Source organism: Esox lucius, chromosome 10, assembly GCF_011004845.1.
Source record: "Esox lucius isolate fEsoLuc1 chromosome 10, fEsoLuc1.pri, whole genome shotgun sequence".
Lineage (NCBI taxonomy): Eukaryota > Metazoa > Chordata > Actinopteri > Esociformes > Esocidae > Esox > Esox lucius.
Window position 1 is genome coordinate 26007152 of NC_047578.1, and position 25515 is coordinate 26032666.

The 25515-nt window shown below is 39.5% G+C and overlaps 2 protein-coding genes and 3 non-coding genes across 5 annotated transcripts; all 5 read left to right on the forward strand.

Moving 5' to 3' along the window:
* Positions 1–1059: 1059 nt before the first annotated feature.
* Positions 1060–10073, forward strand: ppt2b (palmitoyl-protein thioesterase 2b). The gene is made up of 8 exons (XM_010900456.5): positions 1060–1528; positions 4651–4804; positions 4913–5008; positions 5145–5252; positions 5896–5979; positions 6191–6275; positions 6843–6897; positions 7105–10073. Exons 1-8 carry the CDS (start codon positions 1343–1345, stop codon positions 7246–7248), a joined length of 912 nt encoding a protein of 303 aa, XP_010898758.1. The 5' UTR covers positions 1060–1342; the 3' UTR covers positions 7249–10073.
* Positions 10074–18907: 8834 nt separating this feature from the next.
* On the forward strand, positions 18908–23501 carry rs5 (40S ribosomal protein S5). Its single transcript, NM_001304093.1, is given in 6 exon segments — positions 18908–18948; positions 20762–20871; positions 21157–21366; positions 21739–21867; positions 23004–23102; positions 23187–23501. Coding segments are annotated over 6 exon segments (618 nt in total). The 5' UTR covers positions 18908–18947; the 3' UTR covers positions 23256–23501.
* On the forward strand, positions 20947–21076 carry LOC114840086. The gene has a single exon (XR_003782415.1). It is a non-coding gene; the product is annotated as a small nucleolar RNA SNORA3/SNORA45 family (small nucleolar RNA).
* Positions 21519–21645, forward strand: LOC114840081. The gene has a single exon (XR_003782409.1). It is a non-coding gene; the product is annotated as a small nucleolar RNA SNORA65 (small nucleolar RNA).
* LOC114840085 lies at positions 21979–22110 on the forward strand. Its single transcript, XR_003782414.1, has one exon. It is a non-coding gene; the product is annotated as a small nucleolar RNA SNORA3/SNORA45 family (small nucleolar RNA).
* Positions 23502–25515: the final 2014 nt, after the last annotated feature.

Sequence of the window (25515 nt, forward strand, 5' to 3'; positions counted from 1 at the left end):
TATTATGAAGTGAACTATTTGTGCCCCTGTGAAAGTGGGGCTCAGTGTTGAGTAGGGTCTGTAGACAAGAATATTCCCCATGTATAGAAACTACAGACCCGGAAACTATATGCCTATATACGGAACAGTCCGAAAGTATTTGGGCAGTGACACAAGTTTAGTTGATTTGGCTTTGTACTCCAGGACATTGAAATCTTGAATATGACCTGGTTGACCAAAGAATTTCCTTAAAGTAGATGACCAACGAATGCTCACCATAGTTAAGTAATTACAATGAAGAACTGTCCAGCAGATCAAGAATACCCTCCCGGCGGTAGGTTTGGATTTGTCAGCCGCTAATATTTGCAGAAGACTTTACCAGTTGAACTACAGAGACTGGACTGAGAAACTTTATAAATACCAAAATGTGTACATAGTTCTGTAAAGGGAATAATAGACTGATGGAGCAAATACTACTGGGGGGTGGGAGGAAATGGGGGTGGGGTAATAAAAGAACTGCTATACCAACTGATCTGTAAAATAAGGAGGATGGGGTGTTATGTTTTGGGGATGGGGTTGTCACTGGTTTGTGCATCTGTATTGGTGATGTAACTGCGGATGACAGCATTAGGATGAAGACTGCAAAGCTGTCATCAATGCACATGGTGTCTACTTTGCAGAATAATACAGTATGAAGTGTATTTTGATTAGTACTTTTTTTGGTTACTACATGATTCCATGTGTAATTTATAGTTTTGATGTCTTCACTGTTATTCTACAATGCCCTTGAATGAGTAGGTGTCCAAACTTTTGACTGATACTGAGTGTTAGAATTTAATTCACAGTGGCTTTCAGTGTTTTTTAAACAATGTTTGTGAACAATATTTATACATGAACAAACCTTATTAAACCAACATTGAAAGTCAATGTCTGTTAGGTATGAACAAATGTTTAGACAAAGCTTTTTGGTATTTGAACATATAGTTTGAAGATTTTCTAATAATTACGTGGTGGACTTTTATTTAGATAAATCGTTTTTCCCGGAAGTACTATTTATTGTTGCTCACTACGCAGGTACAAGTAGCTGGTCGGAATGATTCAAGTCGCGGGTTCGCGACAGCTGTAATATCAGACTGCAGTAATTCTGCACGGGGTGATCGTTTATTTAAAATATTTTTTTATGAAAGGGTCATGGAGTGACACTATTTAAATACACATTTGTACACGTTTATTAAAAGGGAATGCCGCAAAAACAAGCTATATTTTCGGTGTCGCGTTTAGGACATTGTGTACGACGTGTTTTCTGTTTTAACATTTCTATTAATAGGCAATTTTTTTAACCTCGATTTGATGTTTTTCTAAAATGACTATGAAAGGGCCCTCTTCTCCAGTCTCTTGCCGAAGTAATAACGGGGCGAAAAGGTTATTGTGGTCACTTATTGGTGCATGCCTTGTTGTTGCAGTCATCGGATACAAACCAGTGGTTATAGTCCATGGCTTGTTCGACAGCTCCTGGGAATTTGGAGAGTTACTTCGCTTCATTAATGAGGTTAGTGTTTCAAAATATACCACCGCAGGCAACAATCCTAAAAGCATTTGGTTGGGGTAGGCTACTCATAAACGGCTGCTCTACACTGGAATCGAACTGGCAGGCTAAGTAATCTAGAATGTGTGTACATACTGAAATGTAAGGCCATATCTGTATCTTGAACTTACATTTCTGTGTACTTGGGGTTTCCATTGTGTTGCTAGACCAAGGCGCGCGCCATAGTTTACTCATTAAACATAGCTGTAGTCTTTTATAGCACAAGACTGTGGGGGTTTCAGAAGAATGTTCCACAAGATACATGATGTCAGATTTCTTCTTGTATGGAATACAATCTATATTGAATGGTCTACGTATTTAAATGGGTTGTTTATTTTTCCTGGAATCGAGAGCAATATGTTTTTAAAACCGTTGCAAAAACATCACAATTCAATGCGGTAAAAAAGAACCAAATCATCTTCATTTTATGCACACGAAGACCACAGTACGTAAATGACTTAAAACTGATTTGTCATCAGTCTGTTACATTCTCGTTTAAGGACGATCCTCGAACCCGACTTGAGTCCAGTGGAGATGTGTGTTGAAAGTGCATTCATGATGGAAAAGAAAATAACAGAGTATGCACATGTTCTTTGTGTTCTTGTTGTTTTAAGTTTGAGGTTTTCCAACTGTCTAAGAATGTTTTATAATGACTATATAGAAAGCAAAAGGACATCTTTTGTCACATGATCGTCCCATTGGAATTGTCAAGCTCCTCCAAGAGACCATTCTCAATTAGTGATCTTCACCTTGCCTAAAGGGGACCTCATTCTATCTAAGGTATTACAGCTAATCAAAATCTACCAACTGCTCTTTCTGTTTCACTTACATAGTGAGTTTGCTCATTTCTCCACTTTAGTCAGCTGGAAGGAGATTCCAGATGGATGATCATGTGACTAGAGCGGCTCTTAAATGCCAGAGGAATCTACAGTAAGCAACTATTTACAGTAGTTAGCCTGTTAGTGGATGCCAGCTTCCTTTATTGTTGGCAGAATACCATGTAGGTTTTATTTTTTTAATTTTTTTGAGCAAATGGGAAGTCACACAAGAAGACAGGTTTGAGAATTTTTTTAGAAATTACATTCATGGATTTTTGATACACTCTAAGGTAATTCTGTCAAGCTTTGTTCCTGTATAGCTTGAATTCTGGACACCCAAAGCAGACATTAGGTTTTTGTATAATCTCATTCTCCAGTGTTGTATGCCTCTGGTGCATCATTGGATACAACCCAGTCCACTGCTCTTTAAGAAATAATGCTTTGTTTGTTTCATTACTTTCCTGTCAAATAAAGCATACAAATGGAAGAATTGTTTTAACAAGTTAAATAAAAAGAAATTTTGCACCTACTTAAAGTGGATATGCACTTATTAATTACCCAACTTGTGATCGATATTCAAATCCTGAACGAATAGCCTGCCATTGATGAGTTATGCATTAATACATTCTCGAGGCTAGGTCTATGTAATAGACAAACACAACCCAAGCTAAGGTATTTCAACCAATATTAGTGTCCCTGTCTGACCCCTGTGGAAAAATCAATAGGTCTTGAGCAATTTCAGCATTATGGACATTGCAGTTGCACATATTACAACACCTTTATTTTCCCACATGGACACACTGTTGTGTATACCCCAACAAGAAGAAGCTGATTATTTTGGAAGTTGAAATGGAGTAAAGCCAAAGCTCACCTCCGCTACAAGACAATTTTGATTGCATATGGAACAGCATTGGTCCTCCCTGTCTTCAGGTTAAAGACAAACCCTAAATCTCAAACAATGTTCTGACCCCTCCGATCTTTTGGCTGTCTGACCATTAAAGAAGAACCGGTCCCATAAGTCAAATAAATGTATACCTTAGCTTTAAGTGTCCTCATTTTGGCAACTCATCAGCTCATTTTACACATGGCAAAGTTTAAGACTTATTATTGTATGTGGAAAAATAGGATAAAGGAACAAAAGTGTTTCCATTTACCATTAAAAAACTTTACAAACCTCTTCTTGCTTACAACTGGTGTGTATCTTGTTAAAATCATTAGATACACACCAGAGATGTGTTCAACCAGATGTTTTGTAAAGTGCAGAAGTCAGATGATGCCAAATCTGTTTCAGTCACCTGAAATGCTTTTCTAACAGTCTTTAAGGAGTTCCCATATGCCAAGCACTTTCTGGCTGCTTTTCCTTCACTCTGCGGTCCATCCATTCACTCACACTACATCTCACAAAGACAGTGTTTGGAACCAAAAATCTCAAATTTGCACGCATCAGACCAAAGGACAGATTGCCACCAGCCAATCTCCATTACTTGTGTTTCTTGGCCCAAGAATGTCTCCTCTTATGTGTCCTTGAGTAGGCGCTTCCTTTTATATTATTTTGTTGGCTAAACCTACTTTAAAATGCTCAATCTGTGAGCAGTGTTTGCAGTGCCGTCGTTCTCAGCTACGTAGGAACATTTTAGAATTGCAGGAAATGTATTTTAAAATGACATGTATTTCTATCAATCTTTGTGAAATTTCTTGAAATAGTCTTAAAAATTGTCAAGATTGGGATGAGACCTAAATGTGTAAATTCTGTGGGTTGATGTGATGTGGGGTGTGGCAAACATCACCAATTGCCACACTCTGAACCACATGGACCCCCTTTTGATAAAGGGGAAACCTACAAAAACGCCAATCATCCAAATGCCTTTGGTGTGCTGAAATAGGGAACTATGTATAAAGTGTTTTATTTATAAATCTGGAAACCAAGGTGTAAAAATACCTAGAAAAAAAAAAGACAAAAAAATGCTTAATTGTCTCAATTTTGGAGGGCACTCATGCATGCTGTGATCTTCTCTCATCTATGTTATTGCCTGACAAGCTGGTCTAAAGCAAGAGCCACCATTTCAAAACCAACGAATCAATCTACAAACTCTTGAGCTTTTTGATAAACCAGTCACCATCATTGTCACATCATTCACAAACACAGTTTATTCCATTTGGACAGTCTGAATCCCACCTAGTTCTCTTTCAGCAAAAACATGGTAATTTCACACTGTCGCCATTATATATTATAGTTCTCTAATCTGACTCGTCCGTTTCTTTTGACAGTCTCACCCAGGAACCAACGTGTCAGTCATCGACCTGTTTGACCGCAGCGCCAGCCTTATGCCGCTATGGAAACAAGTGGAGGGCTTCAAGGAAGCCATTTATCCCATCATGCAAAACGCTGCAGATGGCGTTCACTTCATTTGCTACTCTCAAGGTGTCAATACGTGCATGTGTGTTGCTGGGTCATTGTGATTTTGATTCCACTTGTCTGGAGAAGTAAGGAATGTGTTGTACAGCTTGGTGTTCTGTTCTTTTGTCACAGGCGGACTCATCTGCAGAGGGATCCTGTCCACTCTACCAGATCACAATGTCCACTCGTTTATCTCCCTGTCTTCGCCTCAGGCTGGACAATATGGAGGTAAGCTTTCGTCAGAAGCCCTGATTTGGGATATTTGTGCTCAGCAGCCAACAACATGGTTGTTTGAAACATGATGCCTAGCGAAGCTGAGAGCTGGGCTAAACAAAAACTCATCCTAATGCTTGTTTCCCTTCAGATACAGACTACCTCAAGTACATATTTCCTGAGTTCATGAAGTCCAATCTGTTTCACTTTTGCTACACCGCGGTCGGTCAGAGGATATCCATCTGCAACTACTGGAAAGGTGAGTGAGCTGAGGACTGGGAATCATGAAGATTTGTTTACTCAACTCCCACAGTTTTAGTTTACTGGTGTGTGTGCCCAAAGAGCTCTGTTTTCTAGTCATCTGACCATAGCATCAGATCCAATACAAGTTCTAATGTCATGGGTTCAATTCATGCAACATGCAGCATAGTTTCAATTCCAACTCATTGCCATTTAACCACTCTCTTTCCTCACAATCTCTATAACAAATAAAAGCACAAAATTAACCCCTGTGGTTTGAACTGAGTCCATACATGCAGGCAAAGGATATCAAAGTTCTGGGAAGGTTTGGCATGAATTAATGGTCTTAGGTTCCTCCCAATGTGTTTTCTAACTCCGGTTGGTCCAGGGAAAATGCTCAGAACCATTATCCTTGGACAGTGCATGTGCGCATGGTTGTACCCAGAAATAATCATTCTGAGCAGTTGTATTAGTATAAAATATTGTGTTCAAATTTTTAGCATAAAATATAGAATTTTTGTGGTAATATTTATTAATGACTCCAATAGTTTTGGTCATGGCTGTGTCTTTATTCCACTAATAACTTTCTCAAGGAGTAAAGGTGTATTTATTAAGGATCTGTGGTTGTACTGATAAGTTGTTTAATTTGTTTTCTCTAACAGACCCCCATCACACGGACATGTACATAAATGGCAGTGATTATCTGGCTTTATTGAACAGTGAGAGGCAAAATCCCAATTCAACAGGTCAGCAACTTCTTTTGACTGAATCTTGTCTGTCTACATTGCTGTGGGTTTTATATAAATCCATGGTGAAATATTATATTAATTTCAGAAAAGAGTTTGCTGTATTGCTCTGCATTTTATCTGAACCTTTATCTCATTGTACTTGTTGCTATGATATGTATTGTTCTTATATCAGCAATTAAAATTTTTACAATGTCCCTCGTTCACACAGTCTGGAAAAAAAACTTCCTACGCATCAAGAAACTGGTTTTAATTGGCGGGCCAGACGATGGAGTCATCACACCCTGGCAGTCCAGGTGACTAGTTAATTTCTGCTTCTTCATTTCTAGATAATGGAATATTCTTGGTAATCTTCTGTATATAATGGAACAGCAATCTGCTTATCTGCTTGAAAAGTTATGGCTGAGTACTAAAATAAAATGATTTAACATATTTGTATATTTTATCCACACTTTCTCCTCCTGGAATTTTTAGATATTAAATTGTACTTACAACCATGTCTTATGGAATTGCCTCTCAATGAGCTAGAGAGAGAGGTTTGCGGGATGTCTACCTGAGTTTCCGTTGCAAGACATTGTTTTCTTTTTTCTACATCCACATGTACATCAGCAAGTTGAGCAGTCTTCATCACTGAAGCTTCTCCCAAAATTGCCCCCACAATTATGACCCTTCTAATGCTTGACTGAGAAACTTAACTCAAGAAACACAACTGTTGTGGCAGCACCTACTGAATGTATCCCTTAACCCTATATTTCCCTAGTTCTATTCTTAATGTTATGCTTTTAAGCAGAATCTTACGTCTGTCTTTATGCATCTTGAAAGGGCATCCAGTCACTGTTTCTGTTTTCTTTTGCTTTTTTTAGTCAGTTTGGATTTTATGACAAAAACGAGACTGTGGTTGAAATGAAAGAGCAGGATGTAAGTATTATTTTACATTACTGTCATGCATTCCAGATTCTTATACATTGTATATAGGCACATTGATGTGATTTTTCTTGTACGAGAAACACGTATTTCCACTTCTTACAGATTTTTCTGTCTGTTCTACTGTCATTGCCCAACTGAGCATTATAAAACAATTCACAAGCAGAATGTTGGGCATAAATGAATCTCCTTCTTTCCCAGTTATATTTGAGAGATTTGTTTGGCCTGAAGACCCTGGATGCTCGTGGGGACATGTTCCTTTGCTCTGTGGCAGGAGTAGAGCATGTCAAATGGCACTCCAATGACACAGTGTTCAACAGCTGCATTGTGAAGTGGCTTGTCTAGAGCAGAATGCACCAAACAACACGGCGGTTCAGTTTCCCAGGCACAGATTAATCCTAGCACAGGACTAAAGATTTCTATTGAAAAGTTGGTTGGTCCAGGGCCTGTGTCTGGTCATTTTAATACAATCATAACAATGCATCATTATCACCTGTACAGTGTGATATGTTTATATTTCCACTGTGTGTGATATTTTCATCTGCAACACATTATGAACTACTTAATGTTCTTACATTTCTGTGAAAATAATTGCAACTGTCATAATATTTTAACCCAGATGTAACTAGACTGGTACATGTATTATTTTTTTTTTTACTCCGCCTACATCAGAACGTACCACAAAACAGTGCCTGAGTGACATCCTGTAATATTTGCAGAACACTGCCCAGGTCCTCTCATTGCTAGAGTGACTTCAACCTTTGGTTTTAGATTGTAACAAATGTCTTTTTAACCCTCATGGTGGTCATTGCTGTTGCTGAGGTACTCGGTCAACCTTTGCAGTAGAAATCATGCCTTATGTTTGGTAGAATGTTTCCTAGGTGACTGTGTTCCATTACTCCAAACCAAAGTACTGCCAAAAGAGAGTACTCAAAAAAAACAAAAAAAAGGGAGTGGAGGAAAAAAGGAACAACATATTAAAATGATAAAGAGGAGTATGAAGGGATGGAAAAGGCTAAATGGTGGCAGTGCTGTTTTGACATTTACCTGCACCTAACCATGATGTATTGACATACCCATACCTCTCATTGTATTTAGATATCTCAGGCGTTTGATCAAACCCAGAAAGGGAATGGTTTATTTTTATCAAGTGTTTGTTATACCGGGTGTTTTTAATGTGAGTGTATGAAAAGGGGATTGCCTTTGCAACTGCTACTTGTTTAAGGAAGAGCAGGTTCCTAAGGCAGACATGCAGTCTCTTAAGGCAGACCATGATTGGGATGTATTTATTGGAAAAAGAGAAACTGTTGACATGCAATGTGGCTTTGACTAAATTGAGTCTGTATCAGTCTGTTCACTGTATTCCCATGAGGGCAGGTTTTGTCGGGACTGGAAACACTTAAGCCACTTCCTCTCTGAGAACTAGATGTTGAATTGAAATTACTATAAGTAGTCTAAAACTAGGGATTATGTATTTATGTACAAATATTTGTAACATTGTTGACATTGAAGTATTGTGTTAATGTTTAATATTATTGTCTCTTTCTGGTGTATATTGTGCTTTTGAGATCCATTTGTATGCATAAATCAATAGTAGATTACGAAAGAGAAACTGTTCACTCTTGAATTATCTATATCAGTGTACTTCAACTCCAGTCTGAGTACTCAAACTGCACCAATTTCTGTTGTTGCCCAGGACAAAATCACCTGATTCAACTCACTCAAGGGCTTTATGATTATTAGTTAAGTTGAATTCAGTGTGACTGTCCGCATCTACAACAAACAATGTTGTGTGTACATTTAAGGCATTTAGTAGACACACTCGGAGCAATTTACAGTTATAAGCATTTTCATTCTGGCCCACCACCGGAATCTCCCTTACAATCCTTGCTTTGCAAGTGCTTTGCTCTACCAACTGAGCTACTGGAGAAACAATTGGGGTGTTTTGCAGACACAGATAAAGCTGAGTCCGGGGAAACAAAATCAAGATGAATGCAGAATGTCCACTGAATGTGATTTTTGTTTTGTATAGGACTGTGCTTAATCTGTGTCCATAAAACCAGCCTTAGACAAACATATTGAAAATGGAGCACAATTGTCAAATTCTGTGAATATGTTTAGCATCATAATCTGGCACAGCTGGCTCATTTAGCTGTGTATTGTACATCATTATGAAGATTTTAGGATATTACATACTACTATCCCATGACCATACCTGTATGAAATGTTAAATCGCTTCAATAAGGCTCCATTGAGGATGTTGATGAACCTTTTTTGTGTGGTTAGTGTGAATCCTTTGATTGCTCTGTATCTACAAATCGTTTTGAATCCCTTATTATAATATCTGTTGTGGCGCTTCTATCATCTGAGTTAGAATACAAAAAGCTGCTCCATTATGTGCAATTGTGGTTAAGCTTGCAACAATCTGTCAAGCAGATGCAGCTTTCAAAGCTAATTATATAATTTAAATGTTACATTTCCTTTTTATAACAGCTTGTCAAACAAGGTTTCAGGAAACATGTAGTTTTATGAATGATGCCACTGAGATTGCACCGGCCATTTGAGATATTGCATGTGACTAATTACAGTCGATTGCCATAAAGTACAAATGTCTTCAGCTAACTTTCCAATCTTTGCACTCCTCGTAATTGGCATGTGGCATGGAGCACAGGAAAAGGAATTTAATGTGGGGAGACTGTCACCAAGGCTACGTAGCGGTTATGTAGACTGATCTATTGTCCCCCTTAAGTTTTTATAATGGGGGACAACAGAGTTTAAAATGTATCAGGGCTTACATTTTAAAGCCATTTATAAAGTTAATTTGGGGATGTACCTTAAGTCAAAGCATTGTTGACCCTGTGACCAAAACATTTTTATGGCAGTATTTAACAAGGCTGCTCATTTCTGTTGTATTTTTCCACTGAACTTTTCACAGATCTTTTTCAGAGTTGGTCTGATTGGACAAATGAATTGGGATGTGGTGTAAATGTACACTTACACATCTTAACCTACATTTAGATGTTCCAATATTTTCTTGGATTTTGCTAAAAGACAGACTTTACCAATGTGCTTTAAGATTTATATTCTGAATAATTATAGTTTAAAGCAGAAGGAATATTGTGAAGTCGTGAACTTTGTAATGTGGAAAATAAATTACTTTTCCAAATGTGTGCTACATGGAATGGTGTTTGGGATTTGAACTATATTTGACTCTTGCTGTGGCTTCCTGAAAAACTACATATTCAAACCTGCATGAAGTCCGCTCAGCCCTCAATGAAGTGTTTCCTGGTCCTGGGGACCCAAAGATGTGAATGTTTTAGTTTTTGACCTCCCACTTACACACTTGATTGACATTCAAGCTATCATCAAGTCTATTTGAATCAGATATGTGAGTGCTAGGGCAAAAACTAAAATGGGCACACTTTGAGGTCCCCAGGACCAGGTTTGGGTAACACTACCTTAATATCTGTCTGAATAACTTAACAAAATCCCCACTAGTTTTTTATTAGAGGGTTCAACTTTCACAGGGTTAACTTTCAAATAATGTTTCCCAGGATATTTCTTTAAAATATTTTGCTCTTATGAAATGCATGAGAAGCATGACAATATTAGATGATATAGGAAAACAATTTCAGATATTTAATGTGGCAAAGTAAACATTGATTTCTACTGCTAAGCCTGGTAACTACTGAATTACAGCAGAATTGTTTTGAAATGTCTAGATTCTGTAGCCCAACCTCCAGTGGTGTTGAGGGGGACTATAAACGCAGGTCTACGCCATTCTCATGTAGTGGGTATATACACTACGCCGTTTTTTTTGATAAGCTAAATCCTTTGATACATTAAGCCTTATTTGACAAACTAGTATTCCAGTTTCAGTCGCAGCTGTGAGCACCGTGGTTATGGATACGCGCGAACGTTCCAAAATATAGGCTAAGTCGCACCGAGGTGAAATCAGTTCTATATTCGAGATTCAACAGACATTGACATTCGTACCACGGTTCAGGCTTCCACATTTAGGGACCGTGGTTAAAGAGCAAATCAGGTACTTGACGAAATGTCAGCAAACGAGTATAGTATTACAAATAACTAATCAACATCAATCCACATGCTAAATTCTATACCACATTTCATATGGTCAAAATGTCTTATTTATTAATAATAAATAAATCTATGGAAACATGTAAAATTATATATATCTTAAATATATTGTTCAATAATGGTCATAGAAACTTCAAACTGGGTGCATATTGTTTTAAGTAGCTAGCCTACTTTTTCAAATGTTGTTTTAGTAATAAAAAAAAATTCGGATGTATTGATAATCGATATATGAGTAGAAAAATGTAATTATGTATATCTTCAATATCCTTTTCAATAATGATAAAAGAAACTTTATACCTGATGCATATTAGTCTAAAACAAGCTTGCCTACTTGAAATAGGCAATTATAGGTTTATTAATAAATCAATTAAAAACCCATTTAAGTCTGTATATCTTCAATATCTTTTTCAATGATGGTCATAGTACCTCCAAACCTGATGCATATTATTTAAAAAATTGCTTGCCTACTTGTTCAAACTTTTTTTGGTGAAAGGAGTAATTATGGATTTATTAATAACCAATAAATTAATAGAAGCAAGTTTTATTCTGTATATCTTCAATGTATTGATTAATAATCAATAAAAACACACATTAATCTGTACATCTTCAATATCTTTTATCGAAAATGGTCACAGAAGATTCAAACCTGATGTATATTATTCTGGAAATAGATGGCCAAGTTGTTCAACCTTTGAGTAGGTGAAAAGGGTATTTTTTGTTTTATTAACGTTTTGTTTTAAAATAATTGTATAGCCGCTGAGGGCATTATCCTAGGCATGGTTGCTGTAGTCAGTTCTCTAATAGATATTTCCATCTCAGCTAATATTGAAATGATTAACGTGTGGTAAATAATAATGAATAAATCAATGGAAACACCAAAACATAGGTTGAACAAGTAGACCAGCTATTTCTAGTGGACTATGCATTAGATTTCAAGTTTCTACAGTGGGAAGAACAAGTATTTGATACGCTGCCGATTTTGCAGGTTTTCCCACTTACAAAGCATGTAGAAGTCTGTAATTTCTATCATAGGTACTCTTCAACTGTGACGGAATCTAAAACAAAAGTCCAGAAAATCACATTGTATGATTTTGAAGTAATTAATTTGCATTGTTTTGCATGACATAAGTATTCGATACATCAGAAAAGCAGAACTTTATACAGTCACCTAAAGGATTATTAGGAACACCTGTTCAATTTCTCCATTTTCAATTGCATGTGACTAATTACAGTCAATTGCCATAAAGTACAAATGTCTTCAGCTAACTTTCCAATCTTTGCACTCCTCGTAATTGGCATGTGGCATGGAGTACAGGAAAAGGAATTTAATGTGGGGAGACTGTCACCAAGGCTACGTAGCGGTTATGTAGACTGATCTATTGTCCCCCTTAAGTTTTTATAATGGGGGACAACAGAGTTATCTGGTCAAGACAATCTCCTGAACTCCAAACTGAATGTCAGAATGGGAAAGAAAGGTGATTTAAGCAATTCTGAGTGTGGCATGGTTGTTGGTGCCAGACGGGCCGGTCTGAGTATTTCACAATCTGCTCAGTTACTGGGATTTTCACGCACAACCATTTCTAGGGTTTACAAAGAATGGTGTGAAAAGGGAAAAACATCCAGTATGCGGCAGTCCTGTGGGCGAAAATGCCTTGTTGATGCTAGAGGTCAGAGGAGAATGGGCCGACTGATTCAAGCTGATAGAAGAGCACACTTTGACTGAAATAACCACTCGTTACAACCGAGGTATGGAGCACAGCATTTGTGAAGCCACAACACGCACAACCTTGAGGCGGATGGGCTACAACAGCAGAAGACCGGGCACAAATGTCTCCCACCGGGTACCACTCATCTCCACTACAAATAGGAAAAAGAGGATACAATTTGCACGAGCTCACCAAAATTGGACAGTTGAAGACTGGAAGAATGCTGCCTGGTCTGATGAGTCTCAATTTCTGTTGAGACATTCAGATGGTAGAGTCAGAATTTGGCGTAAACAGAAAGAGAACATGGATCCATCATGCCTTGTTACCACTGTGCAGGCTGGTGGTGGTGGTGTAATGGTGTGGGGGATCTTTTCTTGGCACACTTTAGGCCCCTTAGTGCTAATTGGGCATCGTTTAAATGCCACGGCCTACCTGAGCATTGTTTCTGACCATGTCCATCCCTTTATGACCACCATGTACCCATCCTCTGATGGCTACTTCCAGCAGGATAATGCACCATGTCACAAAGTTCGAATCATTTCAAATTGGTTTCTTGAACATGACAATGAGTTCACTGTACTGAAATATCCCCCACAGTCACCAGATCTCAACCCAATAGAGCATCTTTGGGATGTGGTGGAACAGGAGCTTTGTGCCCTGGATGTGCTTCCCACAAATCTCCATCAACTGCAAGATGCTATCCTATCAATATGGGCCAACATTTCTAAAGAATGCTTTCAGCACCTTGTTGAAACAATGCCACATAGAATTAAGGCAGTTCTGAAGGCGAAAGGGGGTCAAACACAGTGTTAGTATGGTGTTCCTAATAATCCTTTAGGTGAGTGTATTTGGTACAAAAACCTTTGTTTGCAATTACAGAGATCATATGTTTCCTGTAGTTCTTGACCAGGTTTGCACACAATGCAGCAGGGATTTTGGCCCACTCCTCCATACAGACCTTCTCCAGATCCTTCAGATTTCGAGGCTGTCGCTGGGCAATACAGACTTGCAGCTCCCTCCAAAGATTTTTTATTCTGATCAGGTCTGGAGACTGGCTAGGCCACTCCAGGACCTTGAGATGCTTCTTACGGAGCCTCTCCTTAGTTGCCCTAGCTGTGTGTTTTGGGTCGTTGTCATGCTGGAAGACCCAGCCATGACCCATCTTCAATGCTCTTACTGAGGGAAGGAGGTTGTTGGCCAAGATCTCGCGATACATGGCCCCATCCATCCTCCCCTCAATACGGTGCAGTCGTCCTGTCCCCTTTGCAGAAAAGCATCCCCAAAAAATTATGTTTCCACCTCCATGCTTCACGATTGGGATGGTGTTCTTTGGGTTGTTCTCATCCTTCTTCTTCCTCTAAACACGGCGAGTGGAGTTTAGACCAAAAAGCTCTATTTTTGTTCTCTTTGACCTTCTCCCATTCCTCCTCTGGATCATCCAGATGGTCATTGGCAAACTTCAGACGGGCCTGGATATTGAGCAGGGGGACCTTTTGCAGAATTTTAATCCATGACGGCGTGTGTTACTAATGGTTTTCTTTGAGACTGTGGTCCCAGCTCTCTTAAGGTCATTGACCAGGTCCTGCCATGTAGTTCTGGGCTGATCCCTCACCTTCCTCATGATCATTGATGCCCCAAGAGGTGAGATCTTGCATGGAGCCCCAGACCGAGGGAGATTGACCGTCATCTTGAACTTCTTCCATTTTCTAATAATTGCACCAAAAGTTGTTGCCTTCTCACCAAGCTGCTTGCCTATTGTCCTGTAGCCCATCCCAGCCGTGTGCAGGTCTATAATTATATCCCTGATGTCCTTACACAGCTCTCTGGTCTTGGCCATTGTGGAGAGGTTGGAGTCTGTTTGATTGAGTGTGTGGACAGGTGCAGTTAATACAGGTAATGAGTGGAGAACAGGAGGGCTTCTTAAAGAAAAACTGACAGGTCTGTGAGATCCGGAATTCTTACAGGTTGGTAGGTGATCAAATACGTATGTCATGCAATAAAATGCAAATTAATTATTTAAAAATCATACAATGTGATTTTCTGGATTTTCTTTTTAGATTCCGTCTCTCACAGTTGAAGTGTACCTATGATAAACATTACAGACCTCTACATGCTTTCTAAGTAGGAAAACTTGCAAAATCAGCAGTGTATCAAATACTTGTTCTCCCCACTGTATGACCAGTATGGAAAAATATATTGGAGATATATAGAAATTAATGTTTCCATTGATCTATTAGTCATTAATAAATCCATAATGACATTTTTAACCAATCTAAAGATAAACAGGTAGACCAGCTATAGAGTACTATGAGTAATAGGCCAGGACTTGGTCCCCACACACTTCATCATCTACATCCTGCCCCTTGGTCAAATCCTCCGTCACGTCTACCTTAATTTCCACTGTTATGCTGATGATCCACAAATATACAGTGAGGGAAAAAAGTATTTGATCCCCTGCTGATTTTGTACATTTGCCCACTGACAAGAAAATTATCAATTTATCATTTTAGTGGTAGGTTTATTTGAACATTGAGAGACAGAATAACAACAGAAAAATCCAGAAAAACACATTGTCAAAGATTTCATAAATTGATTTGCATTTTAATGAGTGAAATAGGTATTTGATCCCCTCTCAAACAGAAAGATTTCTGTCTCCCAGGTGTCTTTTATACAGGTAACGAGCTGAGATTAGGAGCACACTCTTAAAGGGAGTGCTCCTAATCTCAGTTTGTTACTGTATAAAAGACACCTATCCACAGAAGCAATCAGATTCCAAACTCTCCACCATGGCCAAGACAAAAGATCTGCCCAAGGATGTCAGGGACAAGATTGTAGACCTACACAATGCTGGAATGGGCTACAAGACCATCGCCAAGCAGCTTGGTGAGAAGGTGACAACAGTTGGTACGATTATTCGTAAATGGAAGAAACACATAAGTACTGTCAATCTCCCTCGGTCTGTGGCTCTACAAGATCTCACTTCCTGGAGTTGCAATGATCATGAGAACGGTGAGGAATCAGCACAGGAGGATCTTGAGGCATGATCTCAAGGCAACTGGGATCATAGTCACCAAGAAAACACTTGGTAACACATTACACCGAGGACTGAAATCCTGCAGTGCCCGCAAGTTCCCCCTGCTCAAGAAAGCACATGTACAGGTCCGTCTGAAGTTTGCCAATGAACATCTGATTGATTCAGAGGAGAACTGGGCGAAAGTGTTGTGGTTAGATGAGACCAAAATCGATCTCTTTGGCATCAGCTCAACTCGCTGTATTTGGAGGAGGAGGAATGCTGCCTATGACCCCAAGAACACCATCTCCACCGTCAAACATGGAGGTGATAACATTATGCTTTGGAAGAGAACAGGACAACTTCACCATGGACGGGTCCATGTACCGTCAAATCTTGGGTGAGAACCTCCTTCCCTCAGCCAGGGCATTGAAAATGGATCGTGGATTGGTATTCCATGACATGACAATTACCCAAATTACCAACGGTCAAGGCAACAAATGAGTGGCTCAAGAAGAAGCACATTAAGGTCCTGGAGTGGCCTTGCCACTGAAGGTTCTAGTTGACAAATGTCAGCCTTGAAACCTTAATGACTTGGAGAAGATCTGCAAAGAGGAGTGGGACAAAATCCCTCCTGAGGTGGCCAACTACAAGAAACATCTGACCTCTGTGATGGCCAACAAGGGTTTTGCCACCAAGTACTAAGTCATGTTTTGCAGAGGTGTTGAATACTTATTTCACTCAATAAAATGCAAATCAATTTATAAAATTTTTGACATGAGTTTTTCTGGATTTCTTTGTTGCTATTGTTGTCTCTCACTATTCAAATAAACCTACCATTAAAATTATAATTTTAAAATGATAATTTCTTTCAGTCAGTGGGCATCAGCAGGGGATCAAATAAAAGAAATTCTCACTGTATCTAGCCACCAAATCTCTCACCAACCCACCTCTGACCCATATTGAATCCTGCCTGACTGCAATAAAAGCATGGATGAAGGAAAACAGAACTCATACTCATTGGAACCAAATCCGCCCTCACCAAAACTGTCACTTTCACTCTCTGCATCGATAACACCGTTGTTTCTCCATCCCCCCACGCACGTAACCTTGGCGTCATTCTGGACTCTACACTCTCCTTTAATAAGCATATTAAACAGAAATCTTAATTCTTCCATCTCCGCAACATAGCCAAACTCAGACCTTCATTCTCCCGTCCTGCTGCTTGAAACTCTAATACATGCATTCATAACCTCCCGTCTTGACTACTGCAACTCCATACTGTCCAACATCAAATCAACATCCCTCCATAAGCTCCAAATGGTTCAGAACTCTGCGGCCAGACTACTCACTCACACCAAGTCCCGGCATACCACCCCATCCTCTGTGAATTACTCTGGCTTTCTATCTCCCAACGCATTCACTACAAGATACTCCTACTGACATATAAAGCCCAAAACAATGAAACCCCTGCTTACCTCTCTGACCTTCTTTTTCCATATCAACCTACACTCTCACTCCGTTCCGGTACTGCAGGCCACCTCATAATCCCCAAGTCCAAGCTCAAAGGCTTTGGTGACAGGACATTTTCAAGGACTGCTCCTAGGCTCTGGAACTTTCTCCCCAAAACCATCTGTGACTCTGAGACTGTCCCCATCTTCCAGTAACGTCTCAAGACTCATCTGTTCAAAATCGCCTAGCCCTAGCCATGCCCAATCCCATTCACTAAATTGTCTTTGTTTTCTCATGGTAATTTTTTTGTTTTGTTTCTGTTCCATGTTCATTTTGTAGTGTCTTTGTGTCATTGAGAAGTGCTATATAAATATAATGCATTATTATATACTATTATGCATCAGGTTTGAAGTTTAAACAACCATTATTCAAAAAGATATTGAAGACATACAGAATTAAACGTTTTTCCATTCATTTATTGATTATTCATAAATCCATCATATCTCGAATATTATCCCTTAGAGAACTGACTACAAAAACCATGCCTAGGATAATGATAATAGCTGCTAGACAATTAAATTATGTTTTTAAAACCAATAGAACAGTAGATTGCATACAAGGAAGTGTTAATAAAATATTTCCCTCAACATGTATGGTCAGATTGATTATTCGCTCATTTTAATTATATTATAGTTTATAGGTACAAAGTAGCATGTTTCATTTACAAACGTATTTAATGGAAAAAGAGAAGATAACTGGCAATTCGTCAGTTTGCACGCAAGGTCCAACAGAGATTTGCAGCTAGCATTTGACCGAACCAATTCGAGGTGCGTGCTGCGGTCGAGCGACCTGGGGAGCATTCAATGCTCAAGGAAATAACATTTTTCACCTTTAGGATACTGGTCAGGTGCTCTAAACGTAACGGTACCTATGCTACATCAACATCACTAACGTAAATTGCACTAGGGGCATGTACATTTAAATCCAATGAAAGCTAACGTGATAAATATGATATTTTAGAATTACACCCACTTCTCCAGGCACCACAACAACACTGCCCTATTACATGACATAACTAAGTGATTACATATGTCACGTTTTCTGTTCAGTCCGTTTCATGTCGTTATCAGGGCAAGCAAGAAAATATTTCCTCAGAAAAAGATAACCCATTAAATGTTACTTAAAAAGGTATTTATGCATTACGGAGGTACTCTTTATGAGACTGCCTGCCTCAACTTTCCAAACTGCCATCGATTTAGAAGGAATGCTTGTTCTTCATCTCATTATGATGAATCTGTGCTTTGCATGTGACTCGCGGGCATCAGCAGTATCGATCATTCCTCCTGTGCCTTTTGGGATGGTCATATGAAAAATAAGGAGTTGGAACTACTTGGCCGGTAGTCTACAATAGTTTTTAAAATCGTCACACAATTTATGACATTGGTAAAATCTACAACATATTTATGTTATTTCACCCGTAAAAACGTATTTGATACGTCAAATAGTGCTGTTTAACTTGTTCATTTTCACACTAAAACACCTAAGCGGCGTTCCGTTCTGGGAGCTAGTGCAGTACCTCACGCAGACGGTGTGGCGGTAAACTCTTGTCGTGGTTTTTGCGTAGACAGGGTGTGAGTCGAGAATTTGACCGTTCTCTAAAAGCCATACAAAACGGATGCTTCTGCCTCATTTCCGTCGCTGAATATTATCTGCATGTCCCTGATACTGGTTAGACCCTTTTCCTAAGAAGTGTGGTACTGAACGGCAGTCACAAAAGTGAGTTCAACGTATTTATATTTAAACATTTCTTACAAACACCATGTCAATTCATCGAACGTCTTATTTTATGTTGGCATTTGAGACAATAACAGATTCATATTTTAGTCTAAAGTGTTTTTTTTCTTTTATGAACAATGTTGATTCCGTGTTGAAATTATTTCAGACGGAGAAGATTAACTAGCTAGATGCTAACACATGGGCAATGTCGCTAGCTACCAGTATAGCGTTCGCGCCGGACTATAAAAACTATATTTTTCAGTTTTAAACGTATAAATGATTACTAGCGTTTTTTTTTTTTTTTTTAATAGTTTTAGCATTGTCCATTCCTATGTAGGTTAACTGTGTACCTAACCAGATCACGGTGGAATGCTTGGCTTTTGTTTGATGCGTGATTAAAAACACAGATGCGCATTTTTCTACTTCTGTGAGGGGGCAATTTTGTTGAAAACCAAAAACATGTAGATGATGCTCTTGTTGAAGTATTCAAATTAAATTAAGTATATGTTTTCAAGAGTAAACTGTATCAAATGGGCAATTTCAAAACGAGAGAATAAATTATTGATACCTAGACAACAACTTTGTAGTTGAGTGAATGGAAAAAGTTAATTAGTGTTAAACTTTTCCAAGCCGATTACATTCTTACCTACGTTCTTGTCTGCAGTTACTGTTTTAGGTTAAGGTTTTCAGTTTTTCTGCAGTGCCTGCTTTCGCTACAATCTTGCTAGTTTTGGCAAGTTATGACGCATCATTTATAAATTATTGTATATATTTCTACTGCAGTTAATTTGGTTTTAAGGAAAATAATAGCCTATGCAAATCAGTGGCTCATTTTTCCATCGCTGCGATTCGGTTCCCGTCATTCAGAAAAAGAAATGCCTTTTATTCAGGAACGCCTCACTCATTGGTACAATTGTCTCTGGTCGGTGCGGCCTGTCCTGTTAAGCTGTGCATATTTCATTCAACAATAGTAAATGACGTGGTAAATACTGTTCGCTTCATGTATTCCCAACGGCTCCGTGATATCTTATGTCAAGACTTGCGCACGTATTTGCCACGGAGTTATTAAAGAAAGGTGCTAACGATGTTGTTCACTCTCCGCACCCAGCCTTTCGGACTGCATCGTCAGCAGCAGCAGCATGACACAGTGATTTTAAGTTGCATTTGAAGATGCATCTAAAAAGCATGGCGGACGCGGAGCACTTTAGAGGGAACCCACAAACTCTACACACGCAAAACTCTACACTGCGCTGATATTCAAAATGGCCCAAGTTTAGGATCATATATCGGGCATAGCAGTCCCCAGACTGCGTAAGGAATTTGGCGCATGATGGTGACGTGTCAGGCCGAAAGCCAACATGTGCACTGATTGGGTTAGGATGAACCGTCTCCAAATCTATTGGACCAATTGAGAGGCTTTATCTATGCCATTTTATAAACACCATCCATCGAATAAATCTCAAGATTTAAAAAGTTAGACAAGAGTGTTTGTAAAATGGAATCACTCGAGCTGGTTGTTGAAGTTGTGAACTATTTTTGCTTACAGGGTTCCACTTTTAAATTGATTTAACTCTAACGCATAATTTAATGCTATTAGCTGGAGGTAATTTATAAACATATTTTAGTGGTGTGTTACTTTTGCAAGCAATGTGTTGTGAATATTTGTCAGTTTCTATAGAAGTCTGGCTGGGTCCTCCACATCTTGCACTGAAATGGAAAAAAGTGGGATCTGAGGTCACAGGTGGTAGTACCTCCCTTAATCTAGTAATTATGTCATCAGTGATGTTACCTGACCAAATTTGTTTTTTTTCAGTGACTTCTGAATTCTTGGAGACTGCTCAGGCAGTGGCTGAAATGCCAGAAATCAAGCTCTTCGGTAAATGGAGCACGGATGACGTTCAGATCAATGACATCTCCCTGCAAGTAAGGGATTTCTGTCTGACTGGACTTTTTTGGGACCGTGAGGACTGTACATTGTAATTTGTAATTTGCTATGCAAGCGAGGCTAGAGTTACACCTTTACAAACCATTGTACTGGTGTGCTAGAGTGCTCGCAGAGTGAACATCTTAGCCTATTCATTGGCTGTAGTCTCTGATGACCCAGCCAACCACCAGCTCAGAAACATGACGATTGATGTCTGTCTGTAAGCATTGAGTGGAAAATTGGTACGACAAAAACCTGTATGTATTCTCTTTCAATCATCTCAGGATTACATTGCCGTGAAGGAGAAGTACGCCAAGTACCTGCCACACTCTGGGGGCCGTTATGCCGCCAAGCGTTTCCGTAAGGCCCAGTGCCCCATTGTGGAGCGTCTGACCAACTCCATGATGATGCACGGCCGCAACACCGGCAAGAAGCTGATGGCCTGTCGCATCATCAAGCACTCGTTTGAGATCATTCACTTGCTGACTGGGGAGGTGTGTACAGTCTCAACCTTATCCACAGTCATTTTCCTCAGTGGTATCTTATTTCCTGTGTAGTGTACAACACTGGCCCGTAGTACATTAAATAGGGGAATACAGTGCCATTAGGGAAGTAGACATTGCTTTCGCTCCATGCTAGTTAGCCTCCTGCCACTATGTCTGTCTGTCATAGTGACTGCATATAATCCAGTGGAGGCTTAAATGGACACAGCTCTAGGAAGCAGTGCTGTCTAATTAAATGGGCAACCCTGTGCCAAAAGGCCTGGAACAGTGGTGATATTTTGTCCATGCTTAGTCTGGATTGTCTACATGAGGGCTATTACATAACAGCTCGTTGATCATGTGTTCTCTCCCCTGCCTCATCAGAACCCCCTGCAGGTGCTGGTTAATGCCATCATCAACAGCGGGCCGCGTGAGGACTCGACCCGTATTGGTCGTGCTGGTACCGTTAGGAGACAGGCTGTTGACGTGTCCCCCCTGCGTCGGGTCAACCAGGTAACATCGTGCTCTCACACTTGTATCCCGCTAATGGTGTTTGGTCACTGGTCCCAAATCCAAGCTGCAAAACATTGAATAATTTAGAATAATTACATGCTTGTTTGTGTAAGCGAGGCTAGAGTCACGCCTTTGCAGCCCTCATTGCTTTGGTGTGCTAGAGTGCTCGCAGAGTGATTTTCTTGGCCTATTCATTGGCTCTAGTCTTTAGTGGTCCAGCCAATCACCAGCTCAGATACAGAATTTCCTTTTGAAAAGCATGATTGTCATGTTGCATGTTGATAATGTTTAGTTCCTTCATATTCTGTGAACTTTAGTCCCATGTCTTTAGACCATGTCTGGTCTCCTGTATCATTCATTCCTTTACCAACTTACTGTACTGTTTAAATGACCATTTAATCTCATCAGCATTTTAGAAACAGTCCTCAAATGTAATAACATAAAACATGTAAATCGTTATACTATTGCTGTAGCCTGAATAAATGTTAGGTTTCCTGAGTAAAGTTTTGCAATTTAAATTTAAAAAGGGAGGAGTTTACCAAAACATAAGCTTGTTAGTTTTGCGCAGGTTTGCTTTCACAGTTTAGTCTGTTGCTTGTTGAATGTCCTAGTCTATTGATTGTTTGTAGGACTTGCATTAATTGTTGCCAGACATTGCAAGCTCAGAATTGCAGATGCTGCATTCCAGTTTGAGGTAACATTTTCAATTAACCATCGATGGGACTATAGTGCAAGGCCAACCAGTGTACACTCCCCCTTTTGCCTTGCTTTGACAAATGTAGGTGTCTGTTCTCAAGTGTTTTAAAAAACATTTATTTTTATTATATTTTATATATAATTGCTCTGTTCCAGAAACAGGAGGCTGCAGTCTGGTCATGTATGTCTTCAAAGTAATTGTAGTAGTGCTAGGGTGCAACAGAGGTGACATACTGGGAGACCCAGTATGTTTTGTGCTGTGGGGATAGCAGGCAACATAAGCTATACCATATTTTCCTGCACCACAGCTTGTAATTTGGACAATAAGAATCCATATCTGATGTGAACTTGAAGAACCGCTATCATAAATAGTTTTTATTGTGATGGTCCTTCATGTTCTATGAACTCCTCTTTAACCAATACCGGGTCTCCTGTCTCAGGCCATCTGGCTGCTCTGCACTGGAGCAAGAGAAGCTGCCTTCCGGAACATCAAGACCATCGCTGAGTGCCTCGCCGATGAGCTAATCAACGCAGCCAAGGTTGGCAATTTAAGTATAGTGTGGGGGTGGGGTGTTCTAGGTGTTTAGTATGGATCAGGGTGTTGAATATTTGTGTCCCCCCAGGGTTCATCTAACTCTTATGCCATCAAGAAGAAGGATGAGTTGGAGAGAGTCGCCAAGTCCAACCGTTAAATGTTTTCTGGCTTTGTAAACCGGAGAACATGATCTATCTGCTTCTGGAAGGCCTGGCGACGAGGAATAAATACCATTCTTATATTCACACATCAGGAGCGGGTCCTCGGCAGCTGGTGGACATTCTGTTGCGTTTGTAGCCATCTTGCATTCCTTGTTCTACTATACACTTGATCATGTGACTTTCATTGTGTATTGTAGCGGGATGGAAATGAGAAAAAAATAAAATAAAACATCCTGCCTATCATGGTACACTTCGAACTGAGAATGAGACTGAGTGAAGAGGGAAGTTGCATTGTTAAATCACATCATCACTGCTTCTCTCTTGTATGCAAAAGACTTGCAATATTTCAGGAAGTTAAAATAAATCACATTTCCTACCAAAACAAATCCTGGTGGAAGGATTCCCAGATCAAGAATGAAATCTGGAATCCTCCAACCAATATTTCTTGGAAACCAGTGACTTATTGAAAGTTTCTTTCATTTTGCAACTCTACCAGAGCTGTACAGTAGCTCTGAAGTGCAGCTTAACACAGCTGTATTTGGACACTTGGGAAACTCCTCAGTAGCCCACGGCCTGTTCACATCAGAGCAGGGTTTAACTGTCAGAGTAACATCAGGAGCTCCAGTGACCAGCCCTGACAAATTCCTCTGGGTGGGTTATCAAATAGTTCACCAATGATGGGGTAATGTTTGCTAATGGGGCTTTCCTTGGGAACCCCCTTACATTTCACAATTTTTATTTTATTTTTGTAGCCCTCGGTTGTTGTTTTTTCTTCCGAACAATGTTTTATTTGCTAAATTCTGACACTTTCTATTGGACAGATTCAGGTAGGGGGAGGGAAACTACTGGATTTTTTATTTTTTTGTGTGTCACTTTTCAGACATTTGGTTTGGCCGAATGGATACACCCACAAAGTAGCACACCTGATTCACTAATCATAGGCTTTACCATTAGATGTGAATTTGAATCAGAAGCTGTGTTCAGTTTGTTTTAATATTATGGGACGCTCATTAGAATTAAACAATGCTACATAATAACCTGTTGAAAAATTGGGTTTTGGTTGTGGGTTAGGGAATGTAGTCACCCCTGGCCTTTTAAATACATCAAGTTTTGCTTCAAGCCACGACTTGCCACTTCCCCTGCAAAAAGGAGCAAACCTAAATTGGGTGAAGAACATTTGCTGGAAACCCGTTGTACAGTACAAAGATTTTGTGAACGTAGCAAATGTTCAAAGGTGCCGAATGCACCTCCGGTGTTCTAACTCTGGAATATTTCAAATACATGGAATGGATGGATGTCTTCTGAGCAGAGGTTTGAAAACTACTGCTATAAACAACACGAGAGCTTCAATGAGCTCAATTATGCTTTTTTTTATCATTTACATCTTAGCACATTCACCGCATGTGCTAGTGTCTGCTCAGGCATGAACTAACTTTAATTTTATATTTTTGTTTACCTGCAGCCTAATGGAAGTCTATTTCCAATGTTTTTGGAGTCCAGACTTTCATCTTTCCTAAGTGGGTCAGAGAATCTGCTTCTGTTGGAAGGGTGAGTAGGTTGAGGACTGGGCCATACAAGTTGTTTCCATTGACCATTTCATTGCACCTCTCTTATCAAGGACTTATTTAGATCTGGGACACCAGGTGGGTGCAATTAATGAAGTAGAACAGAAACCTTGCAGACATAGGCCCTTGTAGGGTAAGAGTTGAATTCCCACAGAATAGACAGTACAGTTATTAAGCCAGCCCGTTCAAAGATATGTCCCATTATTTATTACTACAAAACATTCTCTGATATTGCATTTAAAAATATAATGAAGAACAAACACTTCTCCTACATTAAGAACTTTGATTCACAGGATTTCTATCAGCATGTTACAGGAAGTAAAGACATACTAAATGCAGCAGTGGTTTGCTGAATTCCCAAGCACCTCAGAGGGTGCCCTAGAGCAAGATATCGCAATGGCAAATGTTTTCTGTATGTGCTGCGGGATGCTGAAGAGGGAGTTATATCTGCAGCATGCTTCTATGGGAATGGGGTAATAATCAGACCGGACAAAACAAGATGTGTGGGGGGGGTTCTGTGAGCTGTCATAGTAACTGTTACTTGCTGTATTAGCACTTTATGTACATGGTCTCTATTAGTTTCCTAGGATGGCGATTGTTCTCAGATGATTAAAGGAGGTGGCTGTGATTTCTAGTACTTAATACGTAATGTCTTTTCTCATTCACAGCATGAAAGAACTACAAATATTGC

What these genes read in the sequence shown, in the direction of transcription:
- ppt2b (XM_010900456.5), top strand. Translation starts at nt 1,343, where the DNA reads ATGACTATGAAAGGGCCCTCTTCTCCAGTCTCTTGCCGAAGTAATAAC. An exon ending in CTTCATTTGCTACTCTCAAG is followed by an intron (nt 4,805 to 4,912) that starts GTGTCAATACGT and finishes CTTTTGTCACAG; the next exon opens with GCGGACTCATCTGCAGAGGG. An exon ending in GCAAAATCCCAATTCAACAG is followed by an intron (nt 5,980 to 6,190) that starts GTCAGCAACTTC and finishes TCGTTCACACAG; the next exon opens with TCTGGAAAAAAAACTTCCTA.